The 19,185-nt window shown below is 37.6% G+C and overlaps 2 protein-coding genes across 2 annotated transcripts; both read left to right on the top strand.

Annotated features, from left to right (window-relative positions):
• The first annotated feature begins 544 nt into the window (after nt 1–544).
• Nucleotides 545–7,402, top strand: LOC139118534 (uncharacterized). The gene is made up of 6 exons (XM_070681886.1): nt 545–644; nt 851–919; nt 2,827–3,015; nt 3,531–3,661; nt 4,259–4,506; nt 4,948–7,402. Exons 1-6 carry the CDS (start codon nt 560–562, stop codon nt 4,958–4,960), a joined length of 735 nt encoding a protein of 244 aa, XP_070537987.1. The 5' UTR covers nt 545–559; the 3' UTR covers nt 4,961–7,402.
• An 8,552-nt stretch (nt 7,403–15,954) lies between these two features.
• Nucleotides 15,955–18,510, top strand: LOC139118493 (phosphatidylglycerophosphatase and protein-tyrosine phosphatase 1-like). The gene is given in 3 exon segments (XM_070681789.1): nt 15,955–16,343; nt 16,345–16,453; nt 16,456–18,510. Coding segments are annotated over 3 exon segments (549 nt in total). The 5' UTR covers nt 15,955–16,082; the 3' UTR covers nt 16,635–18,510.
• Nucleotides 18,511–19,185: the final 675 nt, after the last annotated feature.

Below are 19,185 nucleotides of genomic sequence, written 5' to 3'. Positions count from 1 at the left end.
CCAGGTCAGGCTAGAGTACGGGGACCAGCACGACCAACAAGTCTGAATTACCGAGCTCTGCCGTGATAGTTCCACGACAGATTGGCTCGCCCAGCGACAGCAGTTGGGTTTAAACGGTATGTAAAATTTTTGGAACTTTTAAGCATACACACATTGTATATGGTACAATTTTGACTGTAAAACAATATTTCCTATCTGTAATTTTTCTTATTGATGTTGGCAAGCTATGGCAAGCTAAATTTTAGATTTTAAAATTCCATTTCAGCAAAGGATCAGAGCAGGCAATAATAGTGAGTCAGTCTGGCGCATTCTACGAGAGCTACTCTAACTGCACACACACTCAACAATTGAACAAAACATCTTTGAAATTTTAAAGAGGACTGAAAATTTAAAAAGAAAATTACACAAATTCAAAAAAAATTTATACGGTAGGTGGCTATACAAATCAGTCAAACAGACATTTTTATAGTTTCGCTGGTTCCTTTATATAGTTCATTTTACAGAGATGACGAACGTAGATATTTTTCACACTGATACAGGTATAACAGAAGCTCTGGAAATGGAACTGGACAGAGATCTCAGGATACGACACGACTCGGCTGGTGATCTTCCCTCTGATGTAGTAACAGATGGAGGCAACGAAGGTAAGTTCTACCACATGATACTCACGAAATCCCAAACAACTGTTTATCATGAGGTCATAGTGATGTCACCGACATTATCGTTATTGTCACAGCTGATGAACACTGCCCCTATCAGGTACATGTACCCAAGACACTTCTTTTGTCTTTACTAACATCGGTCAACTGTCTTCTCTTTTGCTGCCGTCTTGATTTCTTGGATTCTTTAGTGGACAGTAATCAGTATTATTACATAATAGATGGTCTCAGACCTGGAATAATACTCATACCAGCTGCAGGTGAGAAATCTTCATGCCATCTGCTGTTGTCTTGAGTGTTCCACCCTAGTAAAGTTTTTCGTTTGCATGGCTTCCTTTCTGTTGTGGGCAAACTTTTCAGTGCTGTGCCATTCTTGTATGTTCCTGGTGCTATTTAGCAAAACATGCTGTGGTCGTATATGTGCTTTTCTGTAGGTGCATCTTCTGTTTTAGTTTTAACTCTTTGAGCGCCAAAGTCAATTTTTGTCGCCTTTTCAAAATATACCCCAGTCAATTTTTTTTCAGATTTTTTGCCAAAATTTTGATAAAAAACTGGAGTCAATGAAATGTGATGTGCATTTGGTCCAAAATAATCAAATAAATTAAGAAAACTTCATAAAAACTGGTAAAATGCTTCATAAAAAATGGTAAAATTTGGTTGGACAATTTACAACTCTCAAAGGGTTAAAAACAACGCTTAGTACATGCAGCATTTTCTGTAAACATTATTTTTCAATCTACCGTATCGCCTCGAAATGGCCCAAGAAAAATTTTCTTAAATGCAACAGTGAAAAAAAAACAATTTTCTTTTTTTTCTTTGTGAAATGTGTACCATTGCTAATATGTCCTTTCGTGATAATATTTTGAACATACATGTACCTGCTATAGTAATTTGTTGTTGTTCAAGTTGTGTTGTATGGTTTAATGTTGTGTTTGATCTTGCCCATTGAAAAGCATCGTTTTGATTTACCAGGAAAACTCAAGTGTAAATTATCGGATACATTCATGTGTGAAAGCAGCAAAAACAATTAGTTCGAATAAGATTGTAAAATAGTAATAATATAAATGTTTGACTGATATCTCTGGTTAGGACTGTCAAGTAGTTTAAAAAGAATCAGTCTTGTCTGTGGCTCTGACTACACATGTATCTCATAGGATTTAAAGTTGAAACCGGTTTCGTCACAAAGTATGAAAGAATTTGTGAATATAAACATGCATAAGTTCATAAACAGAGAAAAAACACATGCACAAATTGTGATTTTAGGACAAGGATTTAATCCTGATATTCAGAAAAAAGTACAGAGTCCGGCAGATGGATATAAGTATTTCACATCAGCAGTTAAGTAGAAGAAAAAAAAATTGCGGACATGCACAAGGCTGAGCATTAACTCAAATTTACGCCATAGGGTAATAATTTCCAGTGAAGTTACACGTACACTCTACTCAGCGTACAGTGTACTGTACTATGTACTGACTGCTGACTGAAAGTGAAGGTTGCCATAAGTTTGTTTACTGGTTCCTAGCTGCTCATATATACACTGGCTGACTTTGCAGTTGTATTTAGTCTTCATCTTGGGGACGTATGCTGAGACTCTTCTTTAATCATCTTGGAGAGGAAAGAGAATCAAAACTTCTTTCCAGATTATGCAATGTAATTATGTTGTGAAATGTATGGTTCTTGATTTATATCCATTTGTTTTTGTTTTTAGTGTATTTTGGTGTAACACTGTTGACTCTAAAATTCTTTCGCTGTCTATTTTTACTGTACATTCGCTGTTGCTGATGTTGTCGTTGTTGTGTGTTTCTATGGTTTTGTGAGGTTTCTTATCAACCCTCCGTTCCCCTCCCCCTCCCCACAGGAGTTGCTCTAAAAACATCTGACTTTTCTAAATGATGACAATTGGATTTCACAAAAGTCAGTTACTGTCTGGAGACTTTATCATAAACCGTGTGCTCTGTGTAATTCTGAATTTGAAATTTCAGTGCAAGTGAACTGGGCCTAGTATTTGTTATAAAGTAATTTTGGTTGACTTAGGGGGCCCTCCCATAGTTACTGGAACCCCTAGGATTATGCTGAGTTGTAAAATTATTTTTTAGGGTCAGTATTCTTCAGTCTTGCCAAAATAGACGTGAAGCTAATCAACATTTTTTTTTTCGCACACCGACAGATCTAAGCAGTGAAGAGGAGTACAAGCCGTTCAAAGATCGAAGTGAGAAAGAGAAGGAAAAGTTGTACGAGAAGATTGCAGCGAGATTGTCAGCGATTGGTGACAGAGTCGCAGTGGACCATTCACTTGCAGCAGAGTTTGATGATGGGCTTGGTGCAGTCGGTGGTGAAAGTGACGCGGAGAAGAAAAGTAAGTATCAATTTTTCTAATGGTCTAGTCCAGATTCTATAGATGGACCATTCCATTTTCCTCTAACAGGTGCTATAAACTAGTACACATCAAACAATGTATCAAAATTTCATCAGTTTCATAGAAAATTAAAATACGATGGAAAATTTTGAAACAGTGTACACCTACATTGTATGTACATAACATTAAGTAGAATTTAAGTATAAATTCTTCTTCATGTTATGTACATACAATGTAGGTGTACATTTACAACACATCAGTCTGTTGTGAAATCAGTGATGAGTGGCGCACCCACACCTATGTGGAAAACAACTACTACCGGTACTTCGCAGTTTCCATATCTCATTATAAGGCGTGGTAACAACAAATTTTGTTTCTGGAATAATCACTTGCAAGCATCACTCATCCATGTTTGTTAATGGGCTGTTCATGACGATGTAGTATATCAAAGATGTCAGTTGAGCTGCATGATTTTGAAGTTGGCAGGTGACACTGAATAATGTTTTCTTCTCCAGGGATAGAAATTGAACAGCCAGATGGCAACTTTGAAAAGGAAGAAGAACCACTTAATTTCACCGAGAACGATGCACGTATGCTGGGATTGCGGTTGCGAGATCACGGTGACCGACGATCAAGTTCCGAAGTGGTACGTATAGGCTTACTGTATATGAAACTACTGGGAGAGTTCAGAGAATAAATCAAAAATACTTGTCATTATAGCTTTGATATGCCATATTACAGTATTCTTCTGGTGTGAAATGGTGTGACTTTGCCTTTGATGATTGCCAAGAGTGAGAAAGAATCTTTTGCTGATCATTTTCTGATGTTGCGCTTCCTCCAAGAACATGTTGTATCTACCAGTATTTCGTTGAAGATTGCTTATTAGTGACAAAAAAGATTACACCAAATTCAAAAAGTACCCATGTTGGTTAGACCAGACCACTTCATAAATAAATCGTGCACTGGCTTAAGGTGTGAAGAGTTTTCTTGTAACTTCTGTGAGACTATACGCGGTGCACAGGGTGCTAAATTTATACACCTTTCTTTCACATGCAATTGATGTACTCTTGGAAAGCTTGTAGACCAAAACGGCTTGTTATCTGTCACATATTTGTAGAGGCTGGTGAGCATGAGTTCTGAATATCTGTCTAGGCACTTGTTCTAAATTAATACACAATGCATATTGACAATGAGAACGCTGTACTGATATCTTTGCTCCTATCCTGTATCTTATTACCACTAGTTTTCCATTCCACTGAATGTGCTGATGTCAGTTGTCAGGAACACGGCGTACGACTCCTTCAAAGACGTCGCCCAGACGGTGATCGGTCAGGACACCAGCTGGAAGGAACTGGCCTTGGTCTTGAGGTTGACCAGGGACGCCATCAAGATCGCGGGCTACACACCCGGTGTTGTGAGAAAGATCAAGGACAACACTCTAAGTTTATCGGTGACAGATTTGCCGAGTGGATTAGTAGCCAGGGAGGCTGGGTAAGTTGACCTTATTTTTATCTCTCTAAGTCATGTGGTAAAAAATAATTTTTGGTCCATGCAGAAACATGATTGTGTTTGGTATATTTTTAACTTTGTAAGAGCACTAAAGAGCACTCATGATCAACAGGAGTCATGTACTTGTCTTCTTGTGACCGAACAGTGTCAAATCTAACTTTGGTCCAATCAGCCTTTAACTCGCATGCTCATTCAGTCAGTTAAGAAATTTGTGTAAATTTCCTCGCATCGACTCCTCACCAGTACATCTTACATGAAAAATTATCCTGCGCCAGAAAGAAGGATCTTCAGTGAGAGACGGCATACCGCAGTAGTGGACGTTACTCAGACAATCATTACCAGTCAGCCAAATATCACTGTGTCCAGAAATATTCTTAACCAGAATGAATTATTGACATTTTTGTTTTCAAATTCATTTTACAGAGTTCTTGCATAGGTGAAATAATTTCAGAATCAGAATCAGAAGTGGACTAAACTGAACACTTGTACAACTCCCACCCATCAACTATGAGTTTTACACATACATCCCAGCTCCGGCGACTGTAACCAACCCTTCGTACAGTGTTGCAGAGAAGTCACGGAGAAGGTTTTGAATCCCCAGAGCACTGCCGAATATTCATCATTTCATCGGAAATCAAGACAGCATGGCTGAAAATTGCAAACAGCACAGTTCTTGACCCATGTCACAAGAATCTTGTGCCATGTTATGTTTTGCTGATTGTGAGTCATGTTGCAGATATGTCAAGTAACATGCCATGTAACAATTTGTGTCAGGTGTAACAGATATACTATACATTTATCAGAACTGTACTTCAAAAGTTCTTTAATATATTTATAAAGTCATATGCCAAGTAACAAAGTTCATGGGTCATGCTACATAAATTGTCTTACATGTAGCATAGTCACCGTGAATCATGTAGCATAAATTATGTATTATTCAAGTTACCACTGTGTAACATATTTCATTTGAAATGTGTCATATATTTCAAATGTGTTTTGTTCCAGGAGCATAGTTCATTGGGGCATGTTGTAAAAATTTTGCTGTCTAGCTTTGCTCATGAGTTGTTTAACATAAATTGTTAACTATGTAATATATGTAACATATTTCATGTGACATGTTACATAAATCACATGCCATGTGACAAAGCTCATGTAACAAAATACATTACATGCTGTTGTAACATAGTTCGCGAGACAAGTTACATTATGTGTCATGCAACATATTTCATGAGCCATGTTACATAAATTGTGTCTTTCAACATACTTTATGAATTATGCACAATTAATTTGTATATTTTGTCATGTAGCATAGTTCGTGAACCTTGTTACGTTGAACCATGTGGACGGCATACAATGTAGTGCCTGTATCATGCAACATACTAGTCAGTTTTTAAACCTTACCAAAATTATGCGCATAATAATGATTTATTATGCGCATAATGACAAGAATGAAAATATATTATGCGCATAATTTTCCAAGCTTCACAGAATGATGGAGAAGCCATCTTTTTCATTACATCATTACATGTCACTCTCTGTGAGCAGACATTGTCAAACAAATTCCATGAGAGCTAGGAATTTATGCCAAAGTTGTTTTTTGTTTGAAAGATGAAAATAAATTCGCTGAAAACATTCAAAGTTTTATCCACTCTGAAAGTGTTGCTTTGAGAAGATTCATGAAGTAAAATCATTTACAGAAATACCTGTCCAAAGTAAAATTAAAACCACAAATATTTAGGCATGGTTCTTTCAGGTTAGATAAGCAGAGCGGATAGTATTCCATTCATCGGATGTTCCAAATGCTCAATCTGTTCTGTTGATTAATCGGTAACCTGGAGTACTGCGGCCACTTTGTACAAAAATCGCAAGTTTTGACGCTTTTCAAGTAAACTTTTTGTATGATTAGGTATTCCTTTACATTCTCTGTGTGTTTCTTTCACTATACCTGGGAGGCTGAAATTTTGTTGGGGCGTCTTTTAGTTCTGGATTTGTTTTAACTTCTGCAATCCAAACTGTGCAATGTGTTGTATGTTATACTGTATTTATAGTCAGTAAACTCCTATTTTATTTTAACTCAAATATTGAGAAAACTCCGACAACTTGTAGCAAACTTTGTAGCAATATTGTACACCATAGAGGCTTTCGGTCACCAAATATTTCTTAGGGCTGACAATGTTTGTATTGAGTGCCAAAAAAAACCCCAAAATTGTGAACATTACCTGAAAATTGCTTCAATGCTACAGGTCATCGAAAACTAGGCAAGTGTGCTAGTGTTTTTAAAATCGCACATCATAATTAGGTCTCCATTTCATTAGTCGGTTTGACATTGTCACAAAATCCGAATTGATGAAACAGTAAGAAATACAACTTTTCAGTATTTCTGTGTTTTATCAGAAGAAATCAGAATACCATGCACTCCTGTATCATTTCTATATTTTTGAAATAATCTGGACGACCCTTCCCCGATAAAACTCGTTTTTCATGCTTTGTTTGTAAATATTTACAGAATAGCGATATTATGGTACGCACATTATTTGTATGCAAAATAAGGAGATCTTTGGATCCAGTTGCTTTATTTTGACCTTGTTCAGTTGATGTTGGATAAGAATGTATATATTGTTTATTATTTAGTTAAAGGTAATATAAAAAGTGAAAAGTTCTGTGGATCTCAAGAGTTTAAAGGTCAAAGGTTAACTCTAGTTCAAATCAGGTTTTCAAAGTTGAAAGGTCAAAGTTACTTGTCACCTTTGTTGAAATCAGGTTCTCCAAGCCTTTCAAAGTAAGCTAAACTTTTGTCTTTTTTTCTCCAAAAGTCAAACTTTGTAATTATTTAATAACATAATCATCCACAAATATACAGAATATTTTGGAACTTTCAGTCTTGCCTGTGTTTGTGTAGTTATCTTTGAAGCAAAAGTCGTCACTTTGTTTTAGAATTTTGTTTGAGTACATTTTGTATATTTACATTGATTTTCAGTGAGCCATCCATGTAGGAATATCCCCATGTGCCACTTGAGCATATCTATTTTCATGGCCAAGCAGCAACATGTAAGCTTGTGGGTGATTGGTTATTTGCGCAAGATTTTGCCACAATTGTTGTGATAACCAATCACTTTGAAGCTCTCATGATGTTGTAGGCTTGCCTATCATCTCCTCAGTAAAACTTGTATGAGCAGCCTATCACCCATATAAAGCCCATTCCCCAATCTTCTTGTATGTTTTCCCTTAAAATGCAAATTCAAGGTGTTTTTTTTGAGAATCACCTGTTATGAAGAGAGAACCAGTCAAATTCTACCACACTGCCTTCAATACCCCCGCACATGATGATTTTCACTTAACATCAGCAGACAGGTTCACTGGATGTAATTTTACGTGTCAGTTATTTCATTTAATTAAAGGTATACTGTCACCTGTTCCAATTTTGCCACAGTTGCCATGGAAAGAGAAAATCTAACCAATCACAGATTTTAAGCGGGTGGCCGCTTATTAAAAACAGCGCCCTCACATGGGTATTTGAATACCAAGGAACGCCCCTTTGACCATACGGTATGTATGGGCATATTTACATTACAGGTGACTGTATACCTTTAATACAAGTACACTTATAAGAAATGTGACTGCAATGCAAATTTGTCCCCTCTTCCCTTCCAATGTTGGTACAGCTGTATTGTTTCCTATGGCTGAATTGGACCCACACACTGGCAAAACAGGGGTGGGAGGGTTGGGAGGGAGAAAGGGTTTTTATCTGAAAGATCCATTGCCTGAAAGTAAATAGACACACCTTTCTTAGGTTACGGGAAAATCATGAAGTATTCTCGAAAAACTTGTAGTGATGTATCATCCAACTTTTTAAATAAACTTTCAAAGCACACAAAATGTGAAAAATTGAGGTCCGTTGCAGGTTCACTCCCTGGTAGCAAACACCATAACATTTTGACATTTTGACAAAATTTGAAATTTAACTGACTTGCAGTCTCTGTCAGTTTGATTAGAAATCTGTATGCTTTTGAAACTAAGTTTGCAAACCAGCATGTTTTTATCTTCCGCCACATCTGAAGCCATAGTAAATTTTCAAGAATTAAACCCCTTTGTAATTTCATCTTGATTAAATTATTAGAGCAGTTTGAAAGACCATTACATGCAGATATCAGAGTATTATTTCCTCTAAATGCAAAATTAAATGTTCATTTTAGAGGTGGAGAAATGATGTTCCTTTCGCTTCCACAGGCTTATATTTCACAATTTCCAGAATGAATTCTGTGGAATATATCCTGTCTTCTTGAGAAATGTGCCGATCAAACTATCTTCCACCAGTTCCTTCAAATATAAGTCGGATGTAATATTTATTTATGAAATATGCAAATTAGACAAGCTATCTGCAGCCATCTTGAACTTGTCATATTTCAGATATCCAGAGGCAAAATGACTCTTTCAATGAAACTTAACCCTTTCACCCCCAGTTCCCTGTATACAGGTCCAACTTTACCATAGAAAACAATGGATTTTGGACAAACCATGGTGGTGAAAGGGTTAAATCTGTAAAAACATTAACAATTTATGTTTAGAGAAACAACGATCAACCGAGGATATAAGATTTGCCAGGATGCGTGAAACATTTGTTTGGTATCCCCCCAAAAATAAAGTGAAATGGAAAAAATTGGTGCTCAGAGGCAATCATGTTGCCCTAAAATTCGTGTCAAGACTTTTGGTTACTGTGTTTGATTTGTAAATGAATTTGTCATGGTTCTTTTGAGTGTTTGTTTAATTGGGGAAGAATACTTTAAAGAAAAAATGAGGGAATGTTAATAATGCAAAATCTACCTTTGATTCTTAAGACAGACCTCTGAAATATGGTGGTGCACTTTTGAACACTTGTAAATCGTATACGTCAAGAATTTTTGTGTGGCCTTATTTGTGTAACATAAAATAAGAACAGAATGGCCTACAACTTTGAGGTTTTTAGAATATCGACATGTAACCCAAATGGTTAAAATGTATGAGAATTATTTTGTAAACATATGATAGAAACTGCATGGCCTATACAATGTACATGATGTTAAAATGACTTGTACATATAAATACTTGAAAAATGTCTTTGTTAAACAAAGGATTCACTTGTCGTGGCCTTAGTGTGGTCTTTCCCTTGAATAAGCAATGATGTATGTAGCTGTTACTTAAGCTGAAAGCTAACAAATTTGTCAACTGAAATATTGAAATTGTCAAAAATCATTTTTTCTCACAGCTAATAAATGTAACTGCTTGAGATTCATTGTCAATGTCAAGTGCACAAAAATAAATTTCAATGTCTTGTAAAAATAACTTCCATCATTTCTAATTCTCATCATTTTTTTCAAAAATTACTGACCTAAACATTAGATGGATACTGGTACATTTATTTGATTTATTTGAAATTTTTATTTTGAGGAATGTTAACACTGTATTGCATTGGCGGGGATTTTTCTATGTTTTGCCTTATTAGACAGCTGTACCATAGTTTTACTGATATTTTTTTTTCAGTTTTCAAGAGACTTCATCAATAAAAGTGTGATTATCAGCTATTCTGGTTGTATGTCAATTTGAAGTCTTATTAACCCTTTGAGCGCTGTAATTTTCTCCCGCCAAAATTTGAGTGCAAAATTTTACCAATTTTTATGAATTTTTCTGCAATATTTTGATAATTTTGGACCAAATGGACATCACATTTCAATGGCTAGTTTTTTCTCAAAATTTTGGCAAAAATGTGAGAAAAATTGACTAGGGTTTATTTTTTAAAGGGACAAAAATAGACTTTGGCGCTCAAAGGGTTAAAGGGCCAGTAGCTGTAACTTTTGATGATTCTTTCAGAATTTTCGTTTTTGAATGTCCACAATTTCTTGTTCTGCTCCCCAAAGCATGTTGAGATACACAGTATTCAGCTTGTCAGCTCCTCCTGTATCTTGTGCAGACTTCGTTGTTATTGTTGACAAGTGAATTCTGGTCCGGACTAGAATCCAAATGTAAGTAATAACCGTGCATATATGTGTAGATATTGTTTGGACAAACTTAAAAGTGGGTATTTCAACATGCTTTGGGAAGCAGAACATAAATTGCGATCAACATATAAAACAAAAATAGAAAATTCCTCTACAGTTAGAGCTGGTTGCCCTATGATTTCCCTCAGTTTATCCATCCTTTCTCGACCCACTTCGCCCCCTTTGATGTGCAATGTGCATTTCTCCTGTCAGGAAATGAATCCTGCCACCACTTTGGTTTGATCCAACCCATGAATTGTTATGAACAGTTACTGTGGCCTGGCTGACAGGGATCGGGGGAGGGGGTTAACAGGCTCAACAATGTGTTGCCTAGCCGCGCAAGCTGGTGCTGCCAAATTTCACTGTGCAATGTGGATGGGTCTCTATCGACCGGACTGTTTAGGGCTCATGGACAGTGCAAGGTGCAGATGAGAAACTGCATGGTGAACGAAGCACTGTGTGAGAGTCGCCTGCATCCCTCCACCCTCATCCATCCACCCCCCTCCTCAAGCTGCAACGTGTCATCTGCACCCAGTTTCCTGTGTCATCTGTCCAGAGATGGAGATTGTTTATAATAATTAAACTCAAAATTAATGTTACCACTTTTCTGTCATGATACTTCTCAACAAATAATCTTTGTCCTGCAATATATTAATCAGATAAAACTCCATTAGAAAAGGGTCATGCATAATTAAAAACAGCACATGGTGAACAAAAATCCTCGCAGTTAACCTCTAACCCTATTTATTTATTAATCAGTTGTGATTAAATTACTATCGGAATACAAGCTTACACAGTCTCAGAGTGTGCCTATTGTAGTTACATCTTCAATATGTCTCTACGTATAGTATTTTTAAAGAAAGCAGTGCATAGTTGTAATTATACTCCCTAAATCCCCCATCAGTTAAAGGTATACAGTCACCTGTAATCTAAATATGCCCATATACAGTCCGGGTCAGCTCCAAAATTGGAGACTCATTATGATAATGTATTCCGGCATTCAGCCAATCATCGACCAGATTACATCATTAATAAAGTACAGGGTCACGCTGTGTCACAAATTACCCACCAAGTGTGATCGGCAGTTTTGGGCCGCTTATTAAGCCCCTGTCTTGTGAATTTCGACGAATTTCGACAGTCAACATAATCCACGTGTTCTGCAGAAGGTCATGTCCAACAAGGAGTCCGATTAGTGAACAAATATTCGAAATATTGACGATTCATTACTACCCCCAGTTTATCGATTTCGCTCAAGTACCGAGAATCATTTTGTGGATGTTTGTCATCTCTATTAGAAATACTGTTATAAAGGTTATATTTGTGTAGGTACGCGTATAAAATTTTGCAAGAAAGAAGAGCAATGTCAGAGCTTTAAAATGATACCTGTTTTGTAGTTGTCAAACGCAGACTAAAAATGGTACGCGATTTTGAAAATGTGTTGACAGAGTGGCCACACAACTGTTCCCCATACGGTAGAATTTGTATCGCTGCCATCTCCGATACAAATGGGGTATTCTGAACGATCTGTGTAGGTACACGATTTATATTTCGCAGGACTTCAAGCCAGAGTCTAGGAATCACAGCGATATATGGGGTTTGGTTGTCTTAGCCAGAATAAAACTGGTACGCGATTTTGAAATTGTGTTTTGACAGAGTGGCCTCACAACTGTTCGACATTATGACAGAATACGGCGCGGGAGTTCGACACAGTATGGCGTACGTAACGAAGGACGCATGTGGAGGTTGCCAGGAAATACAATGTTTACTGATGGCGCGCTGGCCGCTGATTGGCTAATGAGAGGGGGAAAATATTATGGTATAGCGTCTCCAATTTTGGAGCTGACCCGGACTGATATATGGTCAATGGGGCGTTCCTTGGTATTCAAATCCACATGTGAGGGCGCTGTTTTTAAAAAGCGGCCACCCGCTTAAAATCTATGATTGGTTAGATTTTCTCTTTCCATGGTAACTGTGGCAAAATTGGAACAGGTGACAGTATATCTGTAATGCTACTAATCACCAATATGAAGGATTATCGTCCCGACTAAATAACTCGTAAATAGCTCATATCCACAGCTTATATACGTCTTTTACAGCTCTCTACTGCCCTGCGCTTTAAAGGGGCAGCTCTCCATCCCTGGTTCTCACATTAGGTGGTTGTTGACATCGACTGTTTATGTTATTTTAGTGCCTTTGTTCTCCTTTACAAGTGGTGCTCAGTTAGCCGATTTGCTCAGCGATAAAGGTAATAAAAACCCGCCCCTTTAACTGAAAGTGTGATAGTACAAATGTTTTGAACTCGTCCATAACATAATTAATTGCATCGTTTTGAACTCGTCCATAAGATAATTAATTGCATAGTTGGAAGTCTGAACCGTTGACAGGTTCGATCTTCGACAACAGACATTTCCAGAGCAAATATGGACAGTGAACAGTGAGTTTGTATCTCACATACAATTTCGTTGGCATAACCATGGCACATAATAAAGGTAGTGTTTAACGTAATCAACACACTTTTTTTCACAGCAATATTTCTTATCAAAGGTGACATGAAAAACACCTCATACTATATATTTTCCTAAAAGCAGAGAATCTAATGTTAAGTAAGGTAGCAAATATGGACAGTGAACAGTGGGTTTGTATCTCGCATACAATTTCGTTGGCATAACCATGGCACATAATAAAGGTAGTGTTTAACGTAATCAACACACTTTTTTCACAGCAATATTTCTTATCAAAGGTGACATGAAATACACCTCATACTATATATTTTCCTAAAAGCAGAGAACTAATGTTAAGTATGGTAGCAAATATGGACAGTGAACAGTGAGTTTGTATCTCACATACAATTTCGTTGGCATAACCATGGCACATAATAAAGGTAGTGTTTAACGTAATCAACACACTTTTTTTCACAGCAATATTTCTTATCAAAGGTGACATGAAAAACACCTCATACTATATATTTTCCTAAAAGCAGAGAATCTAATGTTAAGTAAGGTAGCAATAGTGAACTCGAAGGATTAAGGGGTACATATTTGGGGTAGGAAACCTCAATTTCAGTATTAATGACAAGAATAAATCTCAGTCAAAAACTTGATACTACTTTATGAAATTTAATATCTCATTTGAAACGAGTATATGTAGGAAAAAAGGAGAGTTTTGTTTTACATTATTTACATTTATAAGACTGACACAGAAAAGAAATTAAAATGGTGATTTGCAAAATTAATGACCTTTATTCAAAATGGAAGAGTTTATGTCCCCAAAAGACGTCGTTATTTTTCACAGTATTTCAAGAGCATGGTGTGAAAATTTCATCAAATTTGACCCAGCCAGAGGGGAGTTAAAGGTTTTTGAAATGTTGAGAAAAGAAAACAGGAAATCGAGTTATTTGCGTACATTTGCATAAATTTAAATTACTTTCTCAAGGTGAACCCCACCAATGTTGTAATTTGGGGTTCACAAATTAATGAAAATTGGATGAATCTTTGTAAAAAAAAGATTTGAGCAAAATACGCCGTCTTATACGTGCAACACCACCTTTTTGAAACGTAGCTAAACCTTGTTCTCGAACGCAATGACAGCTGTTACACCCCATAATCAATGTTTATATTGTTTATACTCTATAGTCTGTAGATATTTGCTTGGTTTGTAAAATATAGTTTTACTTCTTCATTTCATAATGGTTCGTATCAATATGTCAACTGAACCTGTATGCCTGCAACGTCCAATTTTATCGTTGATAATTAGGTTTAGTCGGATCCGAAGCAGGATTCATTTATTAACAAAACCACGGTCCCTCCACAAAACAGACCGTATTGTACACAATGCGTAATGTAAATTTGCAAAAAAAGAAAAGAAAACAGACACTCTCTCTCTCTCTCTCTCTCTCTCTCTCTCTCTCTCTCTCTCTCTCTCTCTCCCTCTCTCTCTCTCTCTCTCTCTCTCTCTCTCTCTCTCACATTTTGTCTTGTTCTCATCCTATAAGTAAATAAGCATTACAGTTTATACAATATATCTCCAAGTAAGGGTAAAGACAGGACACGGGTTACTCTTCGATATCACAAGATCTGTTCATCATCGTGTCAAGTGTATGACATCAGTAATTTCTGCATTATGGTTTGAAACGAACAGCACACAGTCCTACATGATTTTAAGCGCAGACACACCCTAAAGCATAAAACGTGCCGATGTTCGGATCGAAATTGGATTTTCAATATTGACGTAATGTTTTTTGAAATGGACAAATTAATTGACCATGCAAGAGAGAAGCACTTGTTTGATAAAATCTCATTCCAGGGTATCCGCAGTGAGCTCGGTTTAATTTTTCGTGGAAATGTCAACACGATGACTAATTCGCTTATTTTATGAGTCACTGTATGGTTTGATGAAATATACATAAGGTACAGCAGGTAGTTGTGGAGGGACCTTAGTACAGTATAGTGCCAAAGGCAATCTCGTTCCATCTCCAGTGAGAATACACTACATTTACAGATGAATGGTTTCAAATCCTTGTACAGTGAGATACACATACTCTTTTCCCATGGGTGTTTAATGGTTCAAGGAATAGGTGGATACGCATGTCCCCAGCGGAGTTGCACGATTTCATTTTAGCCATGGCCTTTCCTTAAACTATCATAATTTTCTGCCAGGTTATAGTCCAACCTTGTGTTTGGCATTGCGTGAATCGTTTGCCTTGGGAGGTAGAAGCGAGACGACTCCTGTTCAACTCAATGGTTTGACCTTGGAGACGCAGATTTGTAAGTGTGCTGAAAGTTAGCGTTTAATGTTTGCCGTTTGGTGATTTGGATACAATCAAAGTCAACTAATTATAAGATGTTCGTCACTCAACTGGCATTTCGAAAATGTTAATTTTAATGGGAAAGACAGTGGAGGTAAAATGGGCGTAAACACAAACCTGCCAATTAGAGACCATCACGTTTCACAAAAGTGTGTGATGCAAGAACAAATTGTCTATTTATATCGACCGATTAGTTTCATATTATCTTTCTGATATACAACAAAACCGTTTTTCCAGTTAGGAGACAAGCTCTGCATAAGATTGAAGTAGTGTGGCACACTTTAAGGTCCGTAACCTTGTGCGTCGAGGAGATACCTAAAATAAACTTTTTACATCACTCAAATTTAAATTTTCACGAAGTTAAACTTATGTATCCTTAGGGGATTATTCCTTGTGATGAGGCATCGGATTAAATGTTTGTTGATATCTATTTAAATCGGATGGAGAAGTTATAATTGTGTTTAATCTCAATTCCTCTTCTAGTCCCCATACCCTTCATCCAGAGGTTTGCAATGTGGAGCGCGGCTTGCTCGGATTAAAACAAAAGGAATCTCAAAGTCCAAAGTAAACGCTGGCGGCGTTCACATTAAACGACTTCAACACGACTTCAACATGGCGACCTCCATCACACCTGCAGCCCTACGACGTTTACCAAATGTATGAAGGCCTTTAGCTCGCGAGCGATCATTTGTCACATGAAAAACTTTGCACTCTAAGAAGAGGATTTGCATGTACAACTCAGAATGTCAGGCTGTGGCAGCTTACCTGGGAGACTTTTATTCTATCCGACGTTGTGTTACAACATCGTGATGGCCAAATTATCCTTGCGGCGATGGTACAACAGGATAGATGCCGTCGTCATACTTGGTGCCTTACCTTTCAGAGGCATGACAAGACAACTCGTCGAAGATGAGAACGTTCGCGGAGTGGTAACACTGAACGAGAAGTATGAAACCAAACATTTCGTCAACACAAAGGACGAGTGGTCGGAGGCCGGCGTCGAAACAAATTCAACTGAGCACGCCGGATTTTGTCGGGTCGCCAACACAAGATGCGGTCAATGAAGCGATAGCTTTTATTTATGAACACAAGGAGCGGGATGAAAGCGTGTACGTGCATGCAAAGCGGGCAGGACAAGAAGTGCAACCATCGTGGCGTGTTACCTGATGAAGGAGAACGGCTGGAGCCCTCAGGAGGCGTACAACTACATCAGGGGCAAGAGACGCCACATACTTTTCCGAGAGAAGCAATGGAACACCTTGCGTCAGTATTACGAGTCAGAAATCAAAACATAGTGTTCAGAATATACTGCATACTTTTGCAGTCCTTTTAACTGATGAACCCTTTGTGCCTGAAAGTATTGATCGGATTTTTAGATACAGTTTTGAAGAGTTTTACAATGTATCACATGAAACACGCTAGTTTCTAGAACATATCAGCAGTTTCAGACCCCCAAATAAGATTTATAGGTCGAAAACTGCAGGTAAATGTAGGTTCTAGACTACTAGAGTCTTTCACTGCCTGGATGCAGGTCTCTGTATTCTCAGCATAACATATTTTACTGTAAGATAGGGAACTAGAATTTTAGGATAGACGGTTACATTTAGGGTAAGGATGTAGAAAACTAATCTTTATGTAATTTTAAAGATACACATGTAGATTACGACGAGAATTTTAAGGGTAGTTATGTTTAATATTAGGTTGTCTGTTCAGTATAGATATATTGAAAAGTTTGACAACCTACCACCTCTGTAAGCTACTTTCTATTATATCATACCAGTATATTGATGGCGCAAATACAGTGATCTGATTGGCCGAGACACAAAAAGAACCATGGTTTACTGGCATATTTGCAAGCTCTCAGCTTTAGCAAAAATCCATTTTTGACGTTCCACGTTAGAATTTCAATATACTGATATGATGTAATAGCAATAAATTAACCCAGCGATGGTATACCACTCGATTTTGACCAGTTCACTTCATATATGCACTCGCTATCGCTCGTGCATATATGTCATGAACTGGTCAAAATCTCGTGGTATACCATCGCTGAGTGTACTTTATTGCTTAAATACGTAAATGACTGACACTGCAACTTGTTCAAGATGTCCCTACCTAACTACATCACATCTTCCTACCTACCTACACCGTGGCCACTTTAGTGTTGATTAAGCCTGTCTGGTGCAAGCAGAAATTCTGTTTGTATAAACGAAACAAAGTGGTGGTCGGTGTAATAAATGCAAGGTTCACTATCGGCACCCCACTGTCAGGATTCAGATAACGTTCTACTAAAATGTCTCGCCTGCCCAATTCAAATCGATGACAACACTGCACTGTAGACACGCTGTAAGTCTGCACCCCGACAATGAACATCAATAACAACGGTCGCGAACTTATCATACGGGAAAATCCTTCAGTAAGGACGTGGCAGCTTGATTGTTCAAAATATAAGAGATTGTGGTGGCAATTTGGCATCTAGCGAGGTACCACGAGGAGCTACAAAACAAGAAGGCGACCGTTTTAAGATAAGCGTGGAGGGAGCCAGAAAAGTTTGGAAGAGATATACATGTATCAGGACAGGTTCACTTCAACCGGGATGAGAAAAGTGTCGTTCATGGTTAACACATGTGAATACATGTACATGTAAAACGCTACCCCGACTGTACTTCACTCTTACCTTTCTGTACCAAGTGAAATTGGAGTAAGTTTATTCACGGTTTGTAGGAAAGAAACATGGCTTAGTGCAAGTGAATGTTTATTTCGAAAGTTTTGCATTCAAGACGGGCGATGTCTGTAATTTAATTGCTAACATTTTCAAAGTGGCATTTTCTCAATTCCCGCGTCTGAACCAAGTCTGAACACGACACTTGCGATACACGCTATATTATCGTTGGTATTCATTCACTGCAATATTGAAATCGGCACAAAATGTGTGATGTTCTGTAACACTGACTGCATTTGAAACACATGAGTTTTAGCAGAAACTAAATACTGATAGGGCAAATGCCGTGGTCATTACCTTTTGTATACATTGTATTTTATAATCACTCCGTAATTTCAGGCTAATCGGCGTGTCCGTGGGTATCGATAGTAGGATCATATCACCACTGATACAGGGTAAAGTAACCGTTTTATCACCCTTCTGCAGACAGAATTTCTGCTTGTACCAGACAGGCTGATCAACACTAAAGTGCCACGGGTGTATGTAAGTTGCAGTCTTGAACAACTTTCTGATGTACACACTTTAGAGTTTATCTCATGCACTAAGAATATACCTCAAGTCAGACAGACTGACACAGGACATCCATTATTTCAGTGGTGTTTGCATGAAAACAAACCATTTTCCTCAAACTGATGACTGACATACATGCTCTATAAAGTCCATTACACTCACTCGTTCAAGGCTTAGTTAAGTAGCATTGCTGATAGAGCGCTTGAAATGAAATGCCTTTATCTTACATACAGACATCACAGATGAAAGAAAGCAATGATAGATCTGGTGTCCACTAGAAATTTATGGTGATAGCAAAAAGCTGCTTTGACTGCTGGGGAAATTCTATCATGACCCAGACTGATAGATTCGTCATTTGAGGGCGCTCTCTACACTCCCTGAGCGACGGATCTTCCAGTCTTTTCGACACCCCCATTTTACTCTTTTTGTGATAGCATTTCCCCATGCTCTTAAAAAGAGAGATGACAAAACCTTGGTCTAGGGTTCAGCAGGATTTCTCTTGACATCTAGTATCATACACAAACATTACTCATGACTGTGTTTTAATAGGAAGTTATTTATGTTTTCTTGCCAAAGAAAGTGAACATCTAAAGAGTGATTTTATCCTGTCACCC

The sequence above is a fragment of the Ptychodera flava genome, chromosome 2, assembly GCF_041260155.1.
Source record: "Ptychodera flava strain L36383 chromosome 2, AS_Pfla_20210202, whole genome shotgun sequence".
In the NCBI taxonomy this organism is placed as follows: domain Eukaryota; kingdom Metazoa; phylum Hemichordata; class Enteropneusta; family Ptychoderidae; genus Ptychodera; species Ptychodera flava.
Note: the sequence above shows the minus strand (reverse complement) of the source record. Positions and strands in the feature narration are given on the sequence as shown.